The sequence below is a fragment of the Falco rusticolus genome, chromosome 3 (assembly GCF_015220075.1).
Source record: "Falco rusticolus isolate bFalRus1 chromosome 3, bFalRus1.pri, whole genome shotgun sequence".
Taxonomy (NCBI): domain Eukaryota; kingdom Metazoa; phylum Chordata; class Aves; order Falconiformes; family Falconidae; genus Falco; species Falco rusticolus.
This window is the reverse complement of record NC_051189.1, coordinates 112774704-112800429: the sequence shown is the minus strand read 5'-3', so window position 1 is coordinate 112800429 and position 25726 is coordinate 112774704. Positions and strand designations below refer to the sequence as shown.

General features: G+C 47.1%; 1 protein-coding gene across 1 annotated transcript; it reads right to left on the bottom strand.

The window, feature by feature from the left end:
- Positions 1–4583: 4583 nt before the first annotated feature.
- On the bottom strand, positions 4584–20305 carry ENO1 (enolase 1). Its single transcript, XM_037382175.1, has 12 exons — positions 20194–20305; positions 14523–14616; positions 13096–13191; positions 10463–10521; positions 9504–9573; positions 9175–9308; positions 8785–9007; positions 6991–7188; positions 6543–6744; positions 6077–6185; positions 5584–5642; positions 4584–5063 (listed from the first exon to the last, which is right to left on the bottom strand). Exons 2-12 carry the CDS (start codon positions 14605–14607, stop codon positions 4994–4996), a joined length of 1305 nt encoding a protein of 434 aa, XP_037238072.1. The 5' UTR covers positions 14608–14616; positions 20194–20305; the 3' UTR covers positions 4584–4993.
- Positions 20306–25726: the final 5421 nt, after the last annotated feature.

Here is a 25726-nt window from a genome sequence, read left to right as displayed (position 1 = left end):
ATCTGCTTTTACTGATCCTGTGCACTGTTGCTTCTCCCTTCAGCCACCGGCTGACAAGCCCCCAGCAGCACGCGAGGCTGTTTACACAAGTCTTCATGTCTGTGAATGAGCAAGTGGGTGTTGATGAAGCACTGCAGTCAATTAATTTCCTTCAAAGAAAGATGGCTCGCTCCCACGGCTTCTGCCTCTCCAGAGACAGGGAAACACGGCACGGCTTGCCAAGGTCCCTTCCTGGAGACATCAGAAGGCATGGCAGCCCAGGGCAAGCGGGGCATGCCACAGGCTCCCCCAGAATAATCTCGCTGGCTGCACCATGAGACAGTGATATTTTGTGCCTGGGATAAGCAAGCAGGAGGGGAAAAAGCACTGGGTGTAAAATTATTCTTACCTACATGAGAGGCAGTCAAATGCCCTACCTAGCAGGTCTCAAGATTTCACTGAGCTGAGCAGTTCCTTTGAGGAACAGAGTCGATCCACTGTTCAAATGCGTTCAAGTTTTGCTTCTTTTTAAAATCAATGATGTGAGAAAAAAAATACCATTTCTAACATTTTTGAATGACACAAAAATTGGGGAAGAAAGGTGAATAGGATGAAACGTGGACACCGAGCAATCCATATCATCACCCCAGGCAGCTTTGTGTTATGGACACATGTAAAGTCAGGTCTCTGCGCTCAAGGGACAAAGCTGCCCTCACCACGTGGGGGGTCTGGCAGTGAGCTTCTGACAGGACCAAACTCAACTAGGAAGGTTACCGTACTGCTGTGTTTGACATCGCTGCCACTGCTGGAAGGTAGGGTCCAGTTTTGATGCCCATGGTACTAGAAAATGGGTGAGCAGGCTGTGTGGGTGGTTCAAAATAACCAAGGGATTGGAAAACAGCCTTTGCACTGCCAGCTTCAGTTTCTGAGAGTGAAGGTTATGAATGATGTGCTTATCCCCTACAAGGGGCCAATGTTTCCCGAGAAAGCCAAACGTTGAATCATTTAGTTTCTCATCGATTATAGAGGGATGACAACGTTCCTTTCCATCCAATACAAACTCTTTGAGACAAGGCCCGTACAAGACCCAGAAGCCAAGACATTAGGAAATTAATACTTAAGAGCAGGCAGAGGTACAATGCAGAAAAGCTACCTCTACAGACCTAGCAACAGAGCCAGCAGGTAATGGGAAATCTTCCCCACTCGTCCTTCACATCACTCCATTATATATCCTGTTACCTGAACAGCTCCCAAAAGTGCTACCTGCCTCTCCTCTCTGCTCATCAGTCTTCTCTTCTGCCTGCCTCTTTCTTCAGATCGGCTTTTAAGGCTGCCTGCTATTCTCAGAATAGCCTCCTACTTCATGTTTGCTAAGCTGATGCCTCCTTCTGCTCCAAAGAGTGCCATCCCTGCAAATTATTACAGTAATAAAGACACTGGCTGCGCTACATTTGCACTCCGTTACAAAGCACAGCCTTTCGAGTAGGAGCTCCGTGGGGACAGTACAGAAAGGTGAGGAGCTATGCAGCAGGATTCAAGCTCTGATTAAGGAGCAGACACATCTCTCCCCCTCTCCAGCACCGCAGGTTTAGATCTTGATCTTCAACAATCAAATCTTATACTCTATTCACTTATTCCCCTCGCTCCAAACACACACACACAGTTACCGATCATTCACTTTTCTCTAACATGCTTCAAATTCTTATCTACAAACCATAATCGCATGTTTCAGCACTTACCCATTCCAGTCTTTTTTCTGCCTTTGCAAGTAACTTCTTTCAGTGCTCCAGCCTCATTAGGCAGAGCCCGAATCCTCTGCAGCTGGAAGCACCTTGCTGATCTGGCCCAAATACTCTGAGATTTAACTTGAAAGCTTTATATAGCTCTGGTTTTATGGGACAGGTGAGCACAGCATCTGACATTGTGGGATTGATTTACCGGTGTAGGAAGGAGCGATACAATTCAACAGCATCCAGCTTCAGCTCCTGAATTTACAGTCCAAGCAATGCTCTCCTAACCCTGCTGCTTTGCAGGCAATTTCCTGATTGTTTTAAGATGTGACACATTTAGTAATTGTACCTGTAACAGTTCCCCACCTTGCACTGACAACAAGGTGTGAATGATAACGAATTAGTACCAGGGCTTCACGTACAATGTTGTTGTTAACCAGCTCTTTTGTCAGAGCTGGCACCAAACTGCTGGTCTGAACAGAGGATTCCAGCTCAGCCCAGTACCTTGCTTCCCCCACCCCCCAGGCTGGTGTAGCTGCACACAGGTACAGCAGCCCAGTGCTGCGCACATCAGTCATTTCGTTGCAGCTGTACTGCCATTTAGAGGTTTGCCGATTTATGGCAACCGGTGACCCGATTTCCCAACTCTTTTTGCTTCTTGATGCTTATTAAAAGAAAATCACCAGGTGGAAACCCAGAGGCCCAGGCAAGGTGGGTTGAGAATTTGGACTTCACTTTCTGAAGTACGAGGTGAGGAACAGATGAAATTGGTTCCTAGCACGGTTCTGCTAAAAAGCTTTCTAAACCATTTGGCATATATTACAAGCTTGCCTCTTTGACAGAACAAGAAAAATCCCTTGATAGGATTTATGTATAATTAACTCATTTATTCATTTAACAGGCCTAATTCAGAGATCAGCTATGTGTGAAAAGTACACCAGATTTCAAATCTGTGTGGAGTGCAACCAGCTTAGACCAATGCCTTACAAAAGGACAAATATGTGCGAGGAGGCGTTTACCGTGTCCTGGGCTTGGGCTGGTAAATTTGGTATTTATAGCAAAGCCCTTCTTAAGAAGGGCTTGACTGGAGACAAATCTCTTAAGGAGAAACAGTGGCCAACTGCCCAACAAAGGGCTGTTTCCATTGCACCGGTTATTGTCTCTGCAGGGAGGTTAGCACCAGGAGCCAGCTGTGTCCTGGTTTGCTTTCAGACCCCCTCTGCTGACCTGGCCATAGGGCCTGGGGAAGCCCAGGCTGAGCTGGGCCGGATTTCACCTCACGCCCCGTGCAGGCCAGGCCATGCTCAGCTGGACACTGCACAACAGACCTGGATCCCAGCATTCCCACAGCCCAGGTGATCCACGTCCCATGTACCTCCCTCCCTCCAGCGTGAGCGGGCTTATGGGACCACAGGCCACCTCCCCTTAAGAGAGGAGCTTTAGCCCTTTGCACAGTGGCTGTTACATCAGCAAACACCCCGCTGAACAAGAGCTATTATTTTCCTCCCTCCATGGTTTCAGTTCTAGTGAATATGCCAAAAACTCCTCCTTTACCATGTGAGGGTCATTGAGCATTCTTGCTGCAGCTTCTCTTCATACAGGACAAGGTATTTCAGAAGGACCCACAACAGATGAGTATTTTTTTAGATATAAAACACGAATCAATACACTAAAGGAGCCAAGCTTTCCCATCAACAGTCCTCTCCGTCCTAAATCCTTTTGCAGCTATTACTCACACTAGTACTAGGCAGACCTAACATCTCCCAGCAGCTCAAAGACATCTCTGTTCTGGCTTTACTCCTCACAGAGCAGTCTCATCTGTCCTCCGATGGCAGGGCATCATTGTAGAAGTTTGTTTAGGGATATAACACACAGTCCTCATCCCTCAGCATTTTATAGCTCCATACTTCTTAACTGCAGCTTTTGAAATAAAACATGTCTTGTTTTTTTTTCCTATAACAAGAACCAAAGATAGTAAGATTGAGGGTTTAAAGTAAATGACACGTGCCTTGCAACTCCACTGGCTTTAAATGTGCCATTTTCATCCTACTAATTAAAACTTTAAGTCAGTTTCATTTCATAACACCACAATGCAACACATACACTGCCCACAGCACGGCACTGTTGTGCGCCTCACAGATAATAAAAATTTCCAGCCACAGGCAATTTAGTTTCCTGGAACTGGAAGACTAGTAGAATAGTCATTGAAGTGAATCAGAAATTAATTTTTTCCACACAAAACTGCCATCATGGAAAAAAGCCATAAGCAACCTCTCCCTCAATTATGCAATCGTTTGATCCTTCCTGTCTAGTAAGGAACAGCTCTGCTCCCAGCTCCCCCATTCAAGAGGAAGAGCTCTGACAGCAAAGGCGCAGAGCAACAGAACCACAGTGCTGACAGAGCCACTGAACAATCTCTCACCAAACCCCAGGAAAACTTCCTCCTCATCTCTACCGATGCTGATGATCATGGAGTGAGCCATATGCTTTGCAATCTCTCTCACTGCCCTCCCTTCCCTACCCAGCCAAACCAGCAGAGGCACCACCTGAACAAAACAAGGGCTTTTGGAAATAAAAATATTTGCATGTAAGCCTTTTGTTTATGGCCATCTGCTCTCACACAGCTAGGAATGCCCTGAATTCTTCTCTTCCCCCATGTAAAATATGGTACCTAGATACTAATAAGGTAAAAATTAAAGTACAGCTATCAGATCAACTTTCAGTTACAGGTCACGGTAGAGTGCCATTAACAGAGTACGAGGGTTCAGGAATGGTACCGTTCCACAGCCCACACCCTGCTGAGCTACATCTTCTCATAGCAACAGCTCAAGATGGAGGTTGCAAATTCGCTTTCAGCACGGTTAAGACACACTGTTCAGTTGTTTGATGCTTTTATTTATCACATGTAGAAACACTACTATTTCTGTTTGCAGGCACCTCTTGCTGCACCACTGCAAGTCACACAGCTCCAAACATTGAAGACCAGGCAGGCAGAGAAAGGAATTGAAATGTTTATGTCCAGAGTCACAAGGTCATGATCCCAGACAGCGTCTAATACACAGAAAGCCGCCACAGGGACTGTCCTAATACAAAAACAGTAGAGCGTTACAAGTAACAGATCAGAGTTGGTGAAAACACTAGATGAAGGAATCGTGGTGGGGAAGAGGACCTGCAAACTGGCCTTTCTCCTTTCAGCTGCCCTTATCTTTCTAGTACAGGTAATTGTGATCTAAGTAGATGACTAGTGCCTTAAACCAGCAGAGGGGTTGACCGATGCACACAGCTTAGTTGACACGAGGGTTCCTGAAGTTCCTTCCAGCAAAACGGGCCTTGCTGCCAAGCTCCTCTTCAATTCTGATGAAAAGGGAAGAGTGTGCTAGGTGTCAGCAGACAGTGTAGACCTGCATTAGCACAGCTGTTGGCCTTACACTAATCATCCGACCTACCTGGTACCAATTATACTAGAGTCACAAGCCAGTTCCCACCAAGCAACTTCAGTTACACACATCTAACTGCACAAGTCAGTATCACCCATTTTACACAAGCCCAAACATTTTAAGTGCTTGCCCAAGAGAACTGCATCATGCAGACAGGAGAACAATATCTCCTATCTAGTATCAAAGGATGCTTTGTATGATGTTCTGCTTTAGTGTGTCCATTATGGACATTACCCATCCAACTCATCATGGCCTACAGCCAACCAGGCAAGCACAGCACCAGCCCAAAAGCACCTCTGCCAGTGTCAGTTTATGCCCTCAAGCAGCAGTGTTCCTCAGATGCAGAACACCAAACTGTCCTCCAAATGCATTAACGGAGCATCTGTTCTGTCAGGCTTAACCCTCAACCCTTTCCCACTCCCCCCTGAGAGTCTCACCTCAGCAGCTGGTTGTACTTGGCTAGACGCTCAGATCGGCATGGGGCGCCAGTTTTGATCTGAAAGGGAAACCAGAAAGTTAGGGAAGAACTGTGGCAGAAATAAGGCCGCAGATACCAACACGAAGCTATTCTGTTTACACTAACAAGCACAGTCACAAACTTCATTTCAGCATCAGGCTGTAAATATCTGTATGCTCCAACAGAACAGGGCTTGGGAGCAATAAAGATTGTTCAAGAGTGAACATCTTCAGTACCAGGAAAACCCAACACACCCCTTGGAGTTGACTATAGTTTTTTTAAATTGGGAATTCAAGGTGAACTCATGTAAGATCACACATTCCCTCATTACACACATCAGCTTCCTATACATGCAAACAGCAAACGTGCACCCCCTTAAGTCAGGACAGACCCCATCTGCTGTGCAGCATGGCTTCACCATCGTACTATCTCATCAAAGAAAAAGGCAAACTACAGCAGCTACAGACACCAACCTGACCAGTGCAGAGACCAACTACCAGATCAGCAATGAAGGTATCTTCTGTTTCTCCAGAGCGATGACTCACCATCACACCCCAGCCATTGGACTGGGCAAGCTTGCAGCTAGAAGAGATAAGCAGATGAAGCCTCACAATGTGCCTATTTGCTTTGCAGCCTTTGCTCTTGTGACAGGCATTCCTTACTTTGGCAAAACAGAACTGACCTTTGGTATATGTTAGGTTAGGATCATGTGACAATTTACACATGCATACACCCAGTGAAGTTGTTTGATGTGCCTATGCGACTTCAAGACCACAAAGGATACCACTTGCCAGTATCCTCTATTAGTTAACAGTTACTCTCACCTCACAAAATAATTACAATCAACAGATTTCTGTTCCACTAGATCTGGTCTGTATGTTCATCACCCTCAAGTCCACAATCTCCGTTCCCTGTCACGGCCAAGAGAGTAAAACTTACGCTTGCAGGGATTCTGTCACAGAGCCAATCTGGTTGACCTTAAGCAGGAGGCAGTTGCAGGATTTCTCCTCCACAGCCTTAGCAATACGCTTTGGATTGGTCACAGTCAGATCATCACCAACCACCTGGATGCCAACACTGCCAGTGAACTTCTTCCAGGCAGCCCAGTCATCCTGGTCAAATGGGTCTTCAATGGACACCACTGTAAAGGGATACAAGGAGCTTTAAGACAATGCCACCCTGTAAGGTCTTGTTTGAAAGCACTTGCACCAAAGTGCCGCAGCCAAGTACTACCCACCTCAGAGAAAATTCCTAAGACCCCTAAGAGGCTAACTGTTTGTTCTGCTCTTGATCCCTCTTACAAAGGGAGGCTGCATCCTAACTCTTTCCTTCAGCAATCAACCCTATTTGCCACTACTACTGTGCTTCTTGATAATGAAGAACTTACAGGGGTAGTTCTTGACAAAGCCCTTGTACAGATCAGCCAGCTGATCAGGAGAAATGTATCTGCTGGGATCATCAGGGGATTTGAAGTCCAGATCATACTTTCCATCACGGTAGAACTCTGAGGCAGCCACATCCATGCCAATGACAACCTTTTCAGAGTAGCCAGCCTTACTGATGGCAGTCTTCAGCAACTCCAGAGCTGAAACACAGTAAGGTATTTCTAAGTTACCACCAAATATCTTAACTCAAAAGCTATTTATTTACCAACAGCAGTACATTCACTCGGCAAAGAATCTCCATTAGCCCCCAAGGAGAGCACAAAGGCCACATAGAACAAGTTCTGTAACTCTCCGGCTTCTGAACTGACTGGAACAAGGTATTACTTTAATACTGCTTTTAGCTTGTAATACCCTTGAGACACCATTATGGGATTCATGATCTCTTCAGGCAGGACATGTCAGCCCAGAAAGCTTAAAACTAGATGACACTGCATCCTCTTTCAGCTTTATACAAGTGGGCAGGAAGTAGTGACTGCCCTTTAATCCTTTCTGGCGCCAGATCAGGTGCTGACCATAAGTGGTAAGCATCCAAACCCCGAGAGGCAGTGTGATGCACAGCTTGCCACTGCACAGGGCACCCTCTCTTTGCATCCACCTGTTCCCCGCTAGCACAATGATATGTAGAAGAGGAACAGAAATACTCAGTAGGAGCCTCTAGACACTACCCACTACGCTACCCTGTTTGGCCGAGTCCAAGCAAGGAAATTGAGCATGGTCACGACCACTAAGACCTCTCCTAATCACCCCTGACTCAAAGCCAAGCAGCTGGAGCAGCCAGGCCATTTACAGTAGGAAGCTCAGATCAAGTGCTTTGGTTTGGGTTTGTGGTTTTGGGGGTTTTTTTGTTGGTTTAGTTTTAAGATGTCAGTTAGTACTAACTGCAAAGCAGATGCTGCCAGCAACACAGATTCCTTAGACTGCAACAGTCATTCAAGGTCATCTTCATTGATGTCTGACAGGGACATGCCTGTGACTGTGGGATTCAGAACCACCCTGATTTCTGGTGCTGACTCTGTATCTTCAACAGCAGAAAAGTCAATGCAGTTCAGAGGCCACCTTCAACAGTAACATAACCAACACCTTTAAGCAACAAACAACTTAATAGTTCTAGTATTCTACTGCCTTATTAGCAGCTCCCTTTCTGCAGAAGGGATTGAAAAATAGCTCTTCCAGTGCACTTCTGTAGGAACCAGTTATTTCACTTTCCACAAAACAACTGCCTCCCTCCCCCACAGGTTTCTGAACAGAACTGTTTGGCTGCAGAAGCAGCCTATGCCTCAACTTCCCAGGCAAGCCTTCACGCACTATCACACATTACCAGGCATAGTTCAAACTGGTTTCCTGCTTTGTCAGCAGAAAAAGAACTCCACTGAACTTTGACTACTGACTTCTAGGGAAACATGCAATGCACGCGGACATTCCCACACCACTTCTTTAACTGGAAGAGAGTAAGATTCCCTTAAGCTGCTACAGGAATGAAACAGTTATGAGGCAGTGAAGTCAAAGCTATCCTGTCAAGCTGCATAAACACATGTCCAAGGGAAGAGCTCTGTGTTACTATACTGGACCACACCAGTATAGCATCCTGGAAGGTTTGTCAGGATTAAGAAGCAGAGCAAAGAAACAGCAGTAAGTCCTACGACCTACTGATCCTGCTTTCCATTCGTCATGGACAGGTATGGTCTTTGTACTCTGCCTATCAGTTACATCTCCTCCCACAATTAGCTTCTTCTTACCTTCTTTATTTTCCAGGATGTTGGGGGCAAAGCCACCCTCATCACCCACATTAGTTGCATCCTTGCCATACTTCTCCTTGATTACGTTTTTTAGGTTGTGATAGACCTCTGCACCAATGCGCATTGCCTCCTTGAAACTGTCAGCACCGACCGGGAGGATCATGAACTCCTGCATAGCCAACTTATTGCCAGCATGGGAGCCACCATTGATCACATTAAAAGCCTTGGAGTAGCCAAAAAGAAAAGGCAAGTTAGAATGTTTCAGGGTAAACAGATAACAGCATTTATGTTAAGACTCTTCATTCTCTAGAAAACTTGATCTAAGACCACAAGACATCACGAAGCACCTGGTTAGATCAAGTCTTTAGCTAGCTCTATCAAGGGACTTACAGGAACTGGAAGAATGACTTCTGCATTTCCAGCAAGGTCAGCAATGTGACGGTACAAGGGGACACCCTTCTCAGCAGCGCCAGCTTTGCATACAGCCAGAGATACACCCAGGATGGCATTGGCACCAAATTTGGCTGTAAGAGGAAGAAATTGTTTACAGAAATGTTACATCTTCGTAAAGAGACTCAGCAATACCAGCACCATGGTCTTGGTTATGGAAGTGCACAGCACATGCTGTGCACTGCCCATTGTTTCTGATCATGTAAGCCACCATTCTATTAACCAGACTTCATCTTTTCGTGCCTCACCGCAACTCAAAGCCCACTTACACTTATTCTCCGATCCATCCATTTCCAGCATCAGTTTGTCAATCTTCTCTTGCTCGACAACATTGACGTTCTGCAGAGAGAAACAAGCAGAGCACTGCTTGACAAACATGGTTCTACAAACTCTCACCTACCCACTGCATTTTTATTTCCATGGCAGTCACCAAGACTTGCTTAAGGGCAACTACCAGCAGTTGAGGAGACAAGTGCTTGTCATTACCACACAGCAGCATCTTCTGGTCACTTCCAGCAGACTGGTGCTGACAGGTAAGTTGTCAAAAACTTTTGTTCTTCACATTCAGAGCTGTAAGGCTATCTTGTCCCTTGAATTCCTGACTCTTACACTGCTACCTGCCTGGCATGGCATAGGAGAAGGCCCCAGTTTATGCCCCCTGTCCCCCTTCAGTGCAAGCTCAAAGACAAGCAGTTTGCTCACAACATACACCCATTTGTAACTCAGTACATAGTGTCTGGGATTGTCACTAAGAATGTGCAATGACTATGCAATACCACTTAGTTTTGCACCATCCTTTCTAGCTAGGGCTCAGTGCCCACAAAGCACACAGGATTCTCACTCAAGCAGACTTTACCAAGACCCCCTCAGATTCCCTTCCAGAGTTTATCCAGCCAGCTTGGATAAAACCCAGTCCCTTCCCATCACCCAGTCATCCCCTTAAGCATAAAGCAGTTTGTATCTTAACAGCACATCACTGAAATTCCCAGATGTATTTCTACACACTACAACACTAAGCCGCCAGAGGTAGTTTTGTTTAAGTTTTAGATACGCAGTCATTAAGTCAAGCAATTCCTGTAGGTCAGTTTGTTCACACGCATGCTGGTACACAGGCTAACCCTGCCTCCGCCACATAATACAGTTCCCATAACTGTTTCAAGAAAACCCATCAGTTAGGACATACTGGACTGGTATTAGCTGATGTTAGCAGAAGACAGATTGCTCCTACCTTGCTAATCAGTGCAGGTGCAATTGTTTTATTGACGTGCTCAACAGCTTTTGAGACACCTGGAAGGAACAAGCAAATCAGACACCAGTCAACCACACTGGTTATGCAGGCATTAGTAGGTGATCCCAGTAACAATAAGATCTCAAGAATACCATCACATGCTATTCAAACCCCAATCCAGCCTGAGCTTACAGCCAAATCTAAACACTTATTACGGAGGTCACCTCAATTGAATGGAAGTTGCATGAAGTAAGAAATGCCTGCTGCAATGTTACTTTGCAAGACCATGCACTGGAGAAATTAATCCAAGTGACAAGGTTGCACTCAAAGTACATACATTACCTGTGTACACAATGCTGTCGCCAGGAACTCATTAACATATTTAACAGCTCTGGATACACCTGACAGAAGCGAAATGGACAAGAGAATCAAGGAAGAGATGAAGACTCACAGACAAGAACAAAAGCCAGTCATGCAAGAAAAAGAAAAGGACACAAACAGGTAAACAGGCCTACAAGTCAGCAAGTGTCTGATACTGAGCATCAGACTAGAAACAAAAAGGGTTCAAAGGGTAGAGGAAACTGCATCAGCCAGCAAGGCTGTATTTGGTCTTTCCACCCAGGTTTCCATACTATTGCAACCACCAGTGTGGATCCAAACTTCATGTGGCTGAATGAAAGTATTTAGAAAAGCTTTTAGGATAGGCTACTCCTATCCATGCATAGAATGGATGAATATGCAGAAAGAAAAAGGCTTCCCCAAAAGTTAAGCATGCAGCAGTTCAGGCATTTCACTATCTGCTAATCTTTGTAACATGGTTAAAGCATCACCTTAATCCACATTTTACACTTGATACATGCTGAAGTACACCCTCTCTGTACCTGGACACAGGCACAGAAATTGTTTGTTTGCTCCCGGCTTCAGACACGGAATAAAGCATGAACACAGCACCATCCTTTTAATCTACACGGCTACGCTACTGCATAAACCAGCAGTTCCAGTATGAACTTCCTTCTTCCCCATAAGCAGAACCATCATTACGCAGATACTAACAGTAGTCTAAGAAATACTGTCATTCCTGTACGGTGTTTAAATATTTCCAAAGACCTAAGCTTCAGAACTTGTGAACACCAAGTAAGTGCACCCTGATTAATTGCCTCTTAAATGGTCTAAATCTGCAGACTTGTATTACAAAAGGCCTACCAGCTATCTGCAACTCATCTCATTTGGTGATTATTTTTTTGTAACTCATGTTACTCCGCAGCTGACAAAAACCTTCAGCTGTGATAGTTTGTTGTAAAAGCTCAGACTACTGTCTAGTAAAGTGCCATGAAGAACTGCTTGTAGGAACAGATTTAACAGGTCTAAGCACACAAACATTTAGTACACTGAGGTAAGTACACATTTACTCTTCTCAAGGAAAAGAAAAAAGCCCTAGGTAAACAGCCTAAGTTCTTCGAGATAGTCATCTAGGAGTTTATTCTGTGTTCAGATAGTAACAACCATGAATCTTCTCAGACAAGGGTCTCCAAGTTCAATTCCGCAATTACCCACTCTAACCACTCTTAACAGGCACAGAATAGTTCAGATTTCTGCCAGTCAGGTGAAAGGAAAGTTTGAAGACAAGTAATTCTCTCTCCTAGCCAAAAGTTCAACTGATTGCATATATTTGGAAGGCATCACCTGTACTTTTAGAGTAGCAAGCTAAAAAGGAGTCCCCACTGTCCAAGCTCTAAGAGTAGTCATAAGAATTACTACTAGGGTGCTTATTAGGTTAATGACATCTTGTATGTGACTATTCATTTTCCCCTACACATGTTCCCAAGCCAGCCTGGCAAAGGCTGTGAGTAGTTTCCTTTCAGAACATACAATCAGTACCCAGAAAGCTAAAATATTACACCACTAACACAATCTTAAGTACCCTGGCTACTATAATGACAGACAAAAAGCTGAAGTGACTTTAGCTATTATGCAGTCTGAAACAAAAATACCTTCCATGATTACCAGCATAAAGCTGCAGGTTAGCTGTGGTCAGCAGCTGGCATAAACCTTAGGTTCATGATTTAACATATTGGCATCTAAAGAGTCTATAGTGACAACAGTTCTTTGAAAATTTGGTCTATGAAGAAAATTTGTGACTAGCTGCAGTATCACCAAGTTTTTTGAAGCAGGTAGTTTAGATGCTCTTATAATACACACTGCTAAAGCACTCTTACTCTTGACACGCACCAAGATGCAGGGCAACAGAAGTGGTGTAACAAAGTACCTTTGGGCATACTGTACTAGAGACATCATTATCTAGCTGGCATGCCTAAACTCCACCTGCCCCACCTATGGAAGTACAGTGACTTTCACTACTACACAGCTGCCCTGCTGGAGGCAGTCACTCTCCACATTGTCCCCTGGCAAAATCCAGCAGCCTGTGCTTTACCTCTGCCCCAGCCCCACAGCCTACACGTGGTATGCACTGCTATCACCTTACTCCACTGGTTTTGCCCAATTGCCATGCCTTGTATAGAACATTGACAGTAGTGAAGAAGCCCATGTGCCCTCTGCTACCATCTGGCGTAAACATATGCAGCAACACAGCCACTGTTAAAGAGGCCAAGCTGCGTTCCAGAATTCACATTTACCTTTCCCCATGTAGCGTGTCTTGTCATTGTCACGAAGCTCCAGAGCTTCATAGATTCCAGTTGAGGCACCACTGGGAACAGCGGCTCTGAACAAACCTGTTTACAACAGAAAAAACAGTTGTCTTGGCACATTCAAACACACAAAACACTCTCCACCCATAGGCCATCCCAACCTACTGCACACTTCCATCCCTGGAGATGGGAGACAATCTCTGCTCACTTATACCTGTCTGCTCCTTAACAGTAACACCAATTCATCAGTGCCTCCTTCATACTGATCAAGAGCAAGCTGACTCACTCATTCTCCACCACTGTGCATTTCAAGTGTTTTAAGTTGGGACAGTCATCTGTTCCCTTTCCGAAAAGGCAGCTTTATTCACTGAGTCTACTATTTGAGCTCAGTCTGGCAGGCAAGCTCTTAAATTTCTCCAAGATACAGCATAAAAGGGACAATTAGAATGCTATTTTGTTAATATGGGTTCCAAGGTCTCCCTTGTCAGCACAGCCACCCAGACAGCCCATTCTTCCAGCCACAGATGCCGAACTTTGAGCAAATTGGTACACTGGAGCCTGCTCTGCCTGTGGTTCAAGATGCCAGCTTCAGTCTCCAGTCTTTCCCTTGTCCCACTACAGCAAATTATTTAGTAGGGGCAATCTCATTAAGTGACTGCATTAATCTTTTGAAGCAGAAAGATCAGTTATTTAGTTAGTGCATTACAGCTATTGTGTTTGCCCATTCCATCAAACCACACTGGTATGTGTTTGCACAATGCTTTTGTCAGATCCCATCAGATGTGGTATGAACAACTAACAAACCAAGGGGAAAGTCCAAGTCCTACAATAATTAAAAAAATAAGATGCTATATGTGAAAACCCAATTATACAAGTTTAGTCATGCCTGAGTACTTAAGCTGAGAAGAAACCATTACCCAAGATTCAACCCTGCAGCAGAACACTGTTTCATTACAGGAGGTGACTGCTAGACAGACCAGGAATTAATCTTCAAGTGCAGTCACAGAGTTTGGAGAACACTGAAAACTAAGACCATTAGCAGATGCTTAAGGACAGGAAGGCAGGCCCTGTTGACTCCAAGTTTGTCAAGTGCTGTCCCACTTGTGCTCAGGGCAAGGGAAAGGCAGCAGGTTTCGATTAATACTTGCACAATGCAGACTGTAAGAAGTGACACACTTCAAAAAATCCTTTACTGTCCAGACCAGTATCTTGAGCTCAGAAAATTCATCCCAGCAGAATAATGTAGAGGTTTCTTCTGCAAGTCCCATAGCAAGCTCAGTAACAAGTTTTTTTGTATGGAGGAAAAAGTACGCACAATTCCACTGCTAGAACAGGACAGTCCACATACTTTTGACTGCCTCTTCAGTTCTATCAAATACAAGAAAGGAATAAAGTATCTACAGCTAAGGACTCACCTTTGTTGGTAAAGAGGTCTACCTCAACAGTGGGATTCCCACGAGAGTCAAATATTTCACGGGCGTGGATCTTAAGAATGGACATTTTTAACACCTAAAAAAAAAATGTTTAGCATTAATCACAGAATGGTTTGAGTTGGAAGGGACCTTCAAAAGTAGTTCAATGCCCTGCCACGGGCAGGGACACTTTTCACTAGATCAGGTTGCTCAAAGCACCGTCCAACCTGACTCTGAACACTTCCAATGACAGACGCATCCACAACTTCTCTGGTTAACCTCTTCCAGCGTCTCATCACAAAAAAAAAAAAATCTTCTTTATATCCAGACCAGTTCTACCTTCTTTCAGTTTAAAACTTCCCATTTTATACTTAAAAGAATACTGATGAACAGGTTAACTGTGCAATCAATTATTTTTTTTAAAAAAAGGACAACCCCCATGCCTCTCCTTCCTTGCCTGTCCCTCCTGAACAGTCTACAGCCATCAACTGCAGCACTCTAGTAACATGATTCATCCCACCAAGTTTCAGTGCACAGGGGTTTCCACCTCCTCCTGTTTATTACCCATGCTGTGTGCATTGGTATACAGACACTTCAGTTGGGCTACCAACCCTGACAACTTTCTGGAACAACTCTGAAATCCTTTGAGGCATCCGACAACTGTTTCCCTGTTGGTTTGTAATATATCGGCAGCCCCAGCTCTTTGTTACTCAGAACTCCATCTCCTTCCCCCACCAAGTCTAGTTTAAAGCTCTCCTCATAAGCCTGACCAGCTTGTTGGCAAAAATGATCTTGCCCAACTTGGTCAGGTGAATCCTATCAGCTCCTAAAAGATCCAGCTTCTCAAAGGTTGATCCACGATCATCAAAGCCAAAATCCTGAGTATGGCGCAAGCTAGGCAGCCAGGCACTCTCCTGAGCCCTTTCCCCTGACTGGGAGGACAGAACACCTGTGCTCCTCCTCATCCTTGTAACATTGCCCCAAGGGACAGTTTCTTTTGATGTTTCTAAGTTAACTTGTTGCAGTACCATGAGACCCTACACAGAATAGTAGGAGCAGATGATAATAGATGTACCTGTAGGTACATGCTACACCTCAGCAGCCTCTCAGCAATGTCACAAATACAAGCTCCTGATAGGCAGCAAATGTCTCTAGAGAAACTGTCTAAATGGAAAACGGGTGCTTCAGCACCTCTCAGTAAGAAATCTCTTAGTAATAAGACCTCACCTGCTTTTCTGGTGGCTCTAGTTCTAAAGCAGGTGGGTGGTTGGATCACCTTTGCATGGTTTGCTTTTCCTGGATCCTGTATGTTACTCACATGCTCCTTATTCTTCAGCCCCAGAGTATCATGTCTCTTATGCAGGAGCATTTCAGAGGACTGGGGCAGAAGAATCTTCCTCAAGTGGAGACGAGGGGGCCAGTCTCCATCTCATGAACCACCTGCACCAATTAGCTCAAGGCTGAATTCAGGCTTACCTTCCCTTTGCACATAATTAAGGCAGGGCCCAGCCTGTGACAGTACACAGTACCATGTATCTTTCTTCTGTTCCCATCCCCGGATACTGCACTGCCTGTTGAGCTCCTCTTGTAACATAGCCTACTTGTTCAAGAAATTTTTCCCATGGTTGCACTTGCAGCTAAGGCATCCATTGCTGCCTTCATGAGCTGGGGGACTTTCAGAAGCTCCTTGTTAAGGTCTGGACAACTATTCCAGTCCTTGAGAGGAGAGTTTGGGTGGAGACATCAACACAGGTAAGCTGTAGTGCTTCTGTTCGGGTTTCAGCTACAGCCTTACAGCTGCAGCAGGTGGACCAGCAGGTCACAGCCTCCTCACAGTTCTTATAAAAAAAAAGTCCACTAATAAAGTGGTAATTCTTTTGAAAGATATCATCATTCTAATTCCCTGGAGACCTCAAGCTTCTGGGTATGCTTGCACAGTCACCAGTTGAGTTGGAGTGACTATCAGGTTGCAGCCTAAGCCTGCAGATGAGCTGAACAGGCAGCAGCCAGATCACTGGCACACTCTTTCTACCAGAACAGCCCCAAAGCCTGCTGATGCTGCTCCCAACAGCCACAGCTCCCTGCTTCCATGTGCTCCCTGGGGGCCAGCTGTGAATGGCTTCCAGCAGCTTGAACTGGCCACAGGCACAGCTGGCACCACCCAACTCTCACTCACCCCTCCCAAGACCTGCTGCCTGGTCCCTCTCCCACATAGCACAAGGGTGCCAGGGATGCAGAAACCCCCTCAGACACCCTCCCCAGGGACCTCACAAGCCTTGCACTCCTTCCAGAATGCAGCAACTGCTGCTGCTAGCATCAACTTGATATTTGTGTCATGTAGTAATACATGCAAGCATGAGAACAGTTCAAAAACATCACACTGTTTCAACTAGGAAAACCTTATATACTTGGTGAGAGTTAGAGCTGTATGCTGAGAGGACAGAAATCTCAGTCTAGGTAGGAAAAACAGTCCAAAACCAGAAGGCTTGTTTCTATAGAGATCTAAGGGAATGCCAGCTCACCACGTAAGAGCAGCCAAGCATTCCTAATACAGGAAACGTCTGCTACCAGTTATCATTCTTTCCAATAGAAGACTAAAGTGCAGTACTTCTTAGTATGCACAGCAGCTGTTCAGAGCCTCATGTAACTCTTGAAATAGAAACTATCACAGCTCTAATTAAGAGCTTACATTAATAGTTACACCCAGTCCTGAGCATTTACAGGAATAGCTCTTCCTCTTAAAAGGAAGAAAAATCACCAGTCTTGAATACTTCCTTTTTCTTCACCTTCTCACATATCTATACGCTTTTCCTTAAGCAAACTGCAGTAAGGAATGCCTTATGTAAGCTCAGCTACATTTTAAAAAAATCAAGTCATACAAATGCCTGTAAGCCATCAACTGGCACCTAACTCGGCTCCTCTGCAAAGAAAGCTCAGCCTCAGAAGTAGAACTATCCGGAAGCTGGTTTTTTGGCAAGCCAGTGTGGGTGGTAACCCTGTTTACAGAAATGGTTGTGAACCTCTCTGCAGCTGCTGTAATGTTATGAAAACAGGACCTTAGAAACACTGCCACTTGTACAGGCGAGTTAACTTCAGACACTCATTTCTTCCCTCCCCATGTTAAAAAACATGGGTAGCCATTTGGCTTGTCCCCTTGTAGTTAAAGCATCCTTTCCAGTTGTCCTGCTCCTAAGCAGCATATTGTATAAGGCAGGCTCAGAGATCTTAAGTAGCGCCTGCTTTACAGTAAGACCCACACACTGACAAATGATACCTCTAACCTAAGAAGCACAACTTAGTGCAAGTGGGCCTTCTCCTGCTGCCACTACATAACTTCAATCAGTAAATACACAAGCTAGAAATAAATCTCTGCAACTCTCCAGTTATCAATCCCACCCATGCTAACACTTATCTCTCTGCATGTACACTGAGCGTTGGCTAATAAGAATCCCCATTTCTCTGAAAAGGCTTTCAGAGTTTATCAGGCTGGCACCTCCTATGCCTTACTTTCATTTTCAGAACCATGGTTTTGCACCAAAACTTTAGGTACCTTACCCTTTGAAAGCAGTCATCTCACAGGAAGTCTTAGTGCAATGCAAGAACCATTTGTTCACCTTCACACAGAAGGAGGCACTTCAGGAATGCACTGCAGAAGCTTCCATTGGGTAGGTCTGCCAGGTCTGACATTACTCAAGCATCCTTGACAAATAACCTCCCCTGTGGTCCCCCCTTTTTCTTTAGGGGGAGGCATTTCACAGCACTGCACCATTCCAGAAATTCCTCACACTTTTTTTTTGCCTCATTCTGCAAACCCCCTCACTTCTGTGTTCTTGAAACAGTTCTCCCACTGAGCTATTCATGGGTAAAAAAAAAAATAATCTGATGCTGTTTAGTTCATCACAAGCTGAGCATTATGTATTCTGCCTTAATCAAGTCAGTCAACTTATCTAGAAAGTGAGGGTCAGCCCACACACAAGTCTAACTGTGGAAATGCTAACAATGCAAGACAGCTCATCAGTAGCACTGTCCAGACCTGACCTTTGTACTCAGTGATGCGGCTAGCCAAAGAGGCAAATACCAGAATGTTATTTAATGCATGCACTGCCTTAAACCTTTTTTTGTACCGTAATCTGCTGGCAAGGTCAGTGTCTCCCATCAGGGGAAAAACCACACATGCTAGCTTCCCTGGCTTTCCCAAGAGCACACAGGTTATCACCTACTTCAAGGCTAAGTTACAACCCACTGCACCACTGCCAGTTCCAAGTACTGGCTATTAACTTCAGTCCAAGAAATCACCACTTATTCTCTACCTGATCCTCTGCTCTGCACAGGGAATGCAGTACAAGAACATAGACTACACCAACTCAAAATTATTTCCAGAGGTTTTGTTTACAGCTGACTATCACCAAAAGCTGTACTTGTGAGCTGTTTTGCAGCCCCATGTCTCACAAGTCAAGACAGGGTTAAGACTGATCAACTACAAGCATCTGAATGGAGATTAAAAAGGTAACACTTAAGTTCGGCCATAGAAAAAACTATCCTAGTTAGTGTCTTATTACAAAACTGCCCTACAGTTATCAGTGGAAGTCTTTACATAGCACTTAAGGATCCTGCAAGACTACACCTCTCACACCACCACCACTGAAAAAAAGCTTATTGCTCACTTTATTAGATCCAAATATCTAAATTCTACTGGTCAAATGTAGACTAAAAAGGGCACCTTACAATCCTACTCCCCTGCATTCCACATAGTATTAATTCACCTCTACACTCTGCAACATGATATGACATGTTTTAAGTAATGCCTGGCAGGGAGTAAGGCTGAGATATGTTGAATTACTTTCCCTCTCATTTAATAAGATGGAGGCCTGAAACTGCATTGCTTCAGTCTGTGGGTTTGGATGACAAACTTCACTACTTCCTGCCAGGCTCAGAAAGTCCTGGCCCTGCCCTGTGACTCAGCAGTCAAGCAACGGAACATGAGAAAGACCAAGATCCTCTCCGGCAGCCATGCACGAGGCAAGCTAGTCAAGAGGCAATTTTCCGCCCCCCCCCCCCCCCCCGCCCTTCACATCCAGAGATACACATCAAGTTACCAGGTGATACTCCCCACCAGTGCTACTTTTGAGATACCCAGCACTTAATGAACCCCACTAGGAGACCTAATGCACACAGACTTGCGTGCTGACATCAAACGTTAAATATTTGAGATGCGAAGCTGAAGGACATCCACTGCCACTACAGGGGAAGGTCCAAATCACGACACGCAATCCGAGAGCAACTGTTAATGATTAAGAGAGAGAGGTTAAACCCTGCCTTTGAAAGGAGCCTTGACCCACCACGTTTCCCAGAAGATTTTACAACACAAGCGCGTGGCCCCCACCCCGCCCCCCCAAGCTGACCAGGCCAAGGCCGGCGCAGGCCTCCCTCGGCCCCCGCCATGCGGCTGGCGGGTAGGGGTGAGGGGGTGGGGGTGGGCAGCACGCCCGCAGAGGCCTGCACCCCCTCGGAGGCCGCCTAGGGCCGACCCCATCTCACGGGGGCGGCAGGGGCTCCGGGGCCGCTGCCCGCAGAGGCCGGGTGAGGGAAGAGGCAAGACGGCGGTCCCCATAGGGGCCTCTCACCCCGCAGAGAAGCCGGGCCGCTGCGGCCATCCCGCCGCCGCCCCACTCACCTTCGGCCCAGCAGCCCCGCTCCACACAGCAGCCCCACTCGCCGTCTCACCTCTGACTGGGAAGAAGCAGCGGCGCTGGCGCCCAGCTATAGCCCACCCCGCGCAGAGGACCCGCCCTCCTCCAGCTCCCATTGGTCTGCTCAGCCCCTCTCCGGTTACCCATTGGCCGGACCGGCACCCCGCAGCTCTCCCATTGGCTATCGCCTCCTCGCGCCAGAGGCGGGCTCGTGTGCGTGCGCTACGTGCCGCGGTGGCCCGGTCCCTCTGGCGTTCGCCCCGTGGAAAATCCCAGCGCGGACGGGGCGGAGCCGGCCGCCCCCCACCGCCAGCCCACGCGTGCCCGGGGCCGGGCGGGGGCAGCTTTCCCTGCGCGCGCGGGCCTGTCGGCGGCAACGTCCTCGGGGCTCGTCCGCTGGCGCGCGCGCGTACCGCGAGAACGGTCTCTTTGTGCCCGTGCACCTGCGTGGGGTGCGCGTGCCCTGCACAAACCCGCGCGCCTGCGCGCGCCCGTGGGGAGAAGAGGCCGGGCTGGCGGGGTCATTGTCGCTGGCGGCAGCGAGCCTTGCCCGCGCCAAGGCTGGAGGAGCGTGGGGCTCGGCCTGCGCGGCCCTCCCGCCGAGGGCTGGCGGCGTTACTGCTGCAGAAAGGTTAAATACAAATACAGTAAATGTTCGCTTTGATTTTGAAGTGAATAACCGTTACACTTACTGGGGTGGGGAAGAAGCGCTCATGCGATTGGTCGTGACGCCTCACATACTCATGCGCCAGCAGGAACAAAGAGTTTTGCAAGTGTTTTTTCTGGCTCCGCACAAAGGTGTTTGATGCTCCACGACACATGCTTGAAGGCTGTTGGGTTTGCGTGGCAAGGGTTTGCTAGCGGGGGGCTACAGGGGCAGCTTCTGCGAGAAGCTGCCAGAAGCTTCCCTGTGCCTGATGGAGCCTGTGCCAGCTGCCTCCCGGCTGGACCCACCACTGGCCACAGCCGAGCCCATCAGCGACTGTGGCAGTGCCGCTAGGATAGGGGGGGAAGAAAAATCTGCACCAGCGCAAGAGAGGAGCGAGAACATGTGAGAGCAACAGCCCTGCAGACACCCAGGGCAGGGCAGGAGGGCAGGAGATGCTCCAGGTGCCGGAGCAGAGGTTCCCCAGCGGCCCGTGGTGAAGGCCATGGTGAGGCAGGCTGTCCTGCAGCCCAGGGAGGGCCGTGGTGGAGCAGGGGGATGCCCCAAGGAGGCTGTGACCCTGTGGGAAGTCCATGCTGGTGCATGCTCTTGGCAGGACCTGTGGCCCCATGGAGAGAGGAGCCCACACTGAAGCAGGTTTGCTGGCAGGGCTTGTGACCCCACAGGGGACCCACGCTGGAGCAGGCTGTTCCTGAAGGACTGCACCCCATGGAAGGGACCCACGCTGGAGCAGGTTGGGAAGAACTGCAGCCTGTGGGAAAGACTGATGTTGGAGAAGTTAATGGAGAACTGTCTCCTGTGGGAGGGACCCCACGCTGGAGCAGGGGGAGATGCGGGGAGGAAGGAGCAGCAGAGACAACATGTGACGAACCAACCGTAACCCCATTCCCTGTCCCCTGCACTGCTTGTGGGGAGGATGTAGAGAAATGAGGAATGAAGCGAAGCCCAGGAAGAATGGAGGGGTGGGGGGAAGGTGCTTTTGTTTTGATTTTCGTTCCCATTATCCTACTCTGATTTGAATGGTAATAAATGCAACTAATTTCCCCAAGTCAAATCCGTCTCGCCCATGATGGCAATAGCTGAGTGATCTCCCTGTCTTTATTTGGACCCATGAGCCTTTCGTTACGTTCTCTCTTCCCTGACCGGTTGAGGAGGGGAGTGTGAGAACAGCGTCAGTGGGCACCTGGCGTCCAGCCACGGTCAAGCCACCACAAAGACTGCTGTGACCAAAAAATGATGGAGCAGAGCAGAGCTTCACACCAGGCCACGGAATTAAAGACTTTGCCAAAGTGGAGTGACTCATGCTCCTGAAAAGTTCTGATCCTGCTGTGGATGTTGAAAAAAACATCAAATTATTCATTGATAGATATTTAGTTCACCGCATTGCAGTGAAGTATGAACGACACACCACAGTGAACGAGGAGCTCTGTGACTGGCAAAGCCTCCATCCCTGGAAAGTATTATCCAGCTTTCTATGGACTCAGTAATAACCGTGTGTCACAGTGTTTAACAACAATATGACACTCACATGAGTTGTTCCCAGGTGCAGCACGGCAGAAGGACCCGGTTCCATCCTGGAGTGACCTACCCAGCCCCCGCTGGCAGCAGCTCCCTGTGACCAGCATGGCAAGGCCCCGCTGTACCCTGCCATGGTGCAGGACCGCGGTGCCGGCAGGGCAGCATGCCACTTCTCCCTCAGCCCTGGTTGCCACCGTTCCTCCAGGCCCTTCCCGGTGGTATAGCTCCCAGGGAATGTACTGCTTTGGTTAGGATCGATCAGTTGCAGTCGTAACACAAGGTCTTTGTGGGTTTATTATGGAGAACAGCTGTGCCCATGCTTCCCATAAGCATGTTTTTCTTCCAGGATTTTTTAACAGAGGGATAGCCACACATTGCACTGCGGCAGGGAGTCTGCAACGAAGGGAATCCCATTGCAAGGTCAAAACATTTGAACAAGGTCACAGGCTGACTTAGGAAAGGCACAATCTTGTCCCTCCTGGACACAATTGATTCTGTTCAAGGCAGAGCACTATCCCCAGCTGTAAGAGTGTGAAGCCCTGAGCAGGGACCGGTGCTTTGCCTGGCTGGGACACTGCAGAGCCTAGACCCATGCGTGTAATGCCATGGGAACTCCCAGTTCCCCTGGGTTTGCTTCTTCCCGTTTCACCTGACACCACACAGCCTGTGTTCACATGGATGGGGGCCTGGCTCTGAGAATTTCGAATACCTGTGAAGTTTCCCCAGCCTGCAGTTGGGGTCTAAGGGCTCCAGAGGGCTGACAGTGCCCAGTTCATCCTGACTGCACCACACAAAGCTATTTTGTTGCTTGCAAAGTCAGTTATGTTCATGTTTGCTTGATAACTGCTTCACCCTTCCCAACCTGATTGTGACTGATCATTTCTTCTGGGCACATTTTTCTTTCCTTCCTGAGAACAAACCCCCGAGACAAGCTTTAAGCCTAATAAAAAGCAAAGGAAATCTGTTGAACTGACCGCCTTCCCTAGGCACGCCATGCAGACACGGTACCCCACAAGGCCCCCCTGCATGACTCCTAGGCTCCTAGCAAGCACGTACCACTCTAAACGCAAGCTGTTTTGTGGCAGCACAGTATGGCCCACATGCCTGCAGCAGCACTACATGCTGGTTTTTGTGCCTTGCTGGGGGTGCAGATTCGTGTGGGCTGCACAGTCACAAATCAGGTTGAAATTCTGCTGGGCTGCACACAGCTGAGGTAAAGCAATATTGGCCAGTAAAAGCCCTTGGAATTAAACTGTCACTTTTTAGGTAGACAATTCTTTGCAGTGCCAACCTCCCCAAAACTGCGTGTTATACCCCTTGGAGCTGTGTTCCTGACTTATCCTGGAGCCTTACCCTTCTGGTGCAAAGGCATGAGAGGGGAACATTCCCTGCAAACGCCTGCTCCTGAGTGATCAGATGCTGGAAATCATAAAACTGGATTTTTATGCTGTGTAACTGCTGGATTAACAATGTTCCACCATCTTTACACTTTGTAAAAGTCCCTTGTTTGCTATGCATGAAAATCACATAGAGGTGCCAAGACTCATGATGAACTAGGGAAGATGGAGCACAAGAAAGCCTAAGGCTGAGGGAAATTCAGCATTGTGGTAGTGGAGCAAAAGACTCATGGTAAAGTACAAGTAGAGTGCTCTTTGGGAACAGAAGCCATATTATGAAAGATAATAATTAGCTTGGTGGTGGACAGAAGTGGAGTGTAATGCAAACCCTCTGGTCTGGGAAGCTGAGCACTGAGCCTCTTGCAGCTCCATATTCCTGTTCAGCCGAAGCAAAGCTGTGGGAGAAGACCAACCTAAATTCTTCCATTTCTCTGTTTCCTAGGGTCCTCTTTCCTTGTGAGCACAAAAACAGCACAAAGCAAGCAAATTTCCTCTGCTGGAGTGCAAGCAACAAGCTGTGTGCTAAGAATCTGCATCCCCCCCCTTCTTGCACGGTCCCATCCCCGGCAGGCAGGACTCGCTCACGGTTTTGGCCACAGATGCTGTGCCAGGAGCTGTGTCTGCTCCACTGAATCATGTGTCTGCAAGCGAGGGCGCAGTTGAAGACACTGGCACTACAGTAGCTGGAGGCAGCATTGACCAGGCATCCATGATCAGAAGTCTGGCATTGTTCAGGTGTTGGTATAATTTTTCCTGGATCAGCAGATTTAAAATCGCACTGTACATAAATATTAAAAGTCAGAGCTGATATTAAAAATGCCACTGCTCAGTCATGTATCCTGCCTGATTTTTCTTTTTCTCTTTCTTTGAGGAAAAAGTTTAGCATTCCTAAGGCTAAGAGATATCCGGCTGGCATGAGTTTCTGTGGGAACCTGGTCTCGTTACCAGATAATCACATATTCAGTGCACTCTTAAAATATTTCTTTCATGGTCTGGAGGGGGCTGTATGGCTAATGGGGACACTGGGAACAAAGAGTTTCAGGAAACATAAAGCCACCGTAGCTAGTAATCCGGTTTGACAGCCCACGCAATACTAACACATTGGTATAACATGCTGATGGAGCAGATGGAGAAAAAACATGAAGACAGATCTGGCTTACGGGCATCCACCACTCAGAAATGGAAAACAAGCCTCATGATCAAAATCCCCTTCCATTGCAAGGCCTAATCATTCCTTGTGCTTTACCGGCCAAATTGTAAGTGTAATAAGTGTAAGTTTTTTGATTGCTGGCAACACGCTCATGAGCACAGAAGCTGACTAGGCCAGCCTTTTCCTTCCCTGCTAAAAGTGGTTGGGCAGCAGAGTTCAGAGCTTTACAGAGTGTGAAATCACTAGTTCAAATGGCTGAGGTTGCTGAGGCAGGGAGCCGAACCACCACACATCAGGACTTGTTTGCCAGTGCATTAGTACGCTTAATAACCATTATGCCAGGTAGGGTGCATTCCAGGGCGTGAGCTTTCACAGTACCTTGAAAGCACTTCCTGAGCACTCAGGGACTTCTCTTCCTCCCCAGTGCCTCACAAAACACCTGAGGAACATGCGGCTGGGTCGCTGTGTGCGCACCACCCTCATCTACTCTGCCCGACAGTTCTGCAAGTGCCAGCCTGTTTATGTTTTGATAAGTTCCTTTTTGAAAAGCAGCCCTACAACTAAGGGAACGAGGCTTTTTGACTGCATTACCACATCACCGCAGTTGAGGCGAGGTCTCTGGAGGAAAGAATTGGACGCAGAAGACAGCACTCTGTCACTCAGATTTCTTCTCTTTGACTCTGCAGATCGTGGTATTTTTAAGGAACGTTCATTGGAAAGGTAATGGCAGAGTCTGACTAATGCTGTTTCTGGGTATCTATTAAAAAGTAATGAATTGATCATTT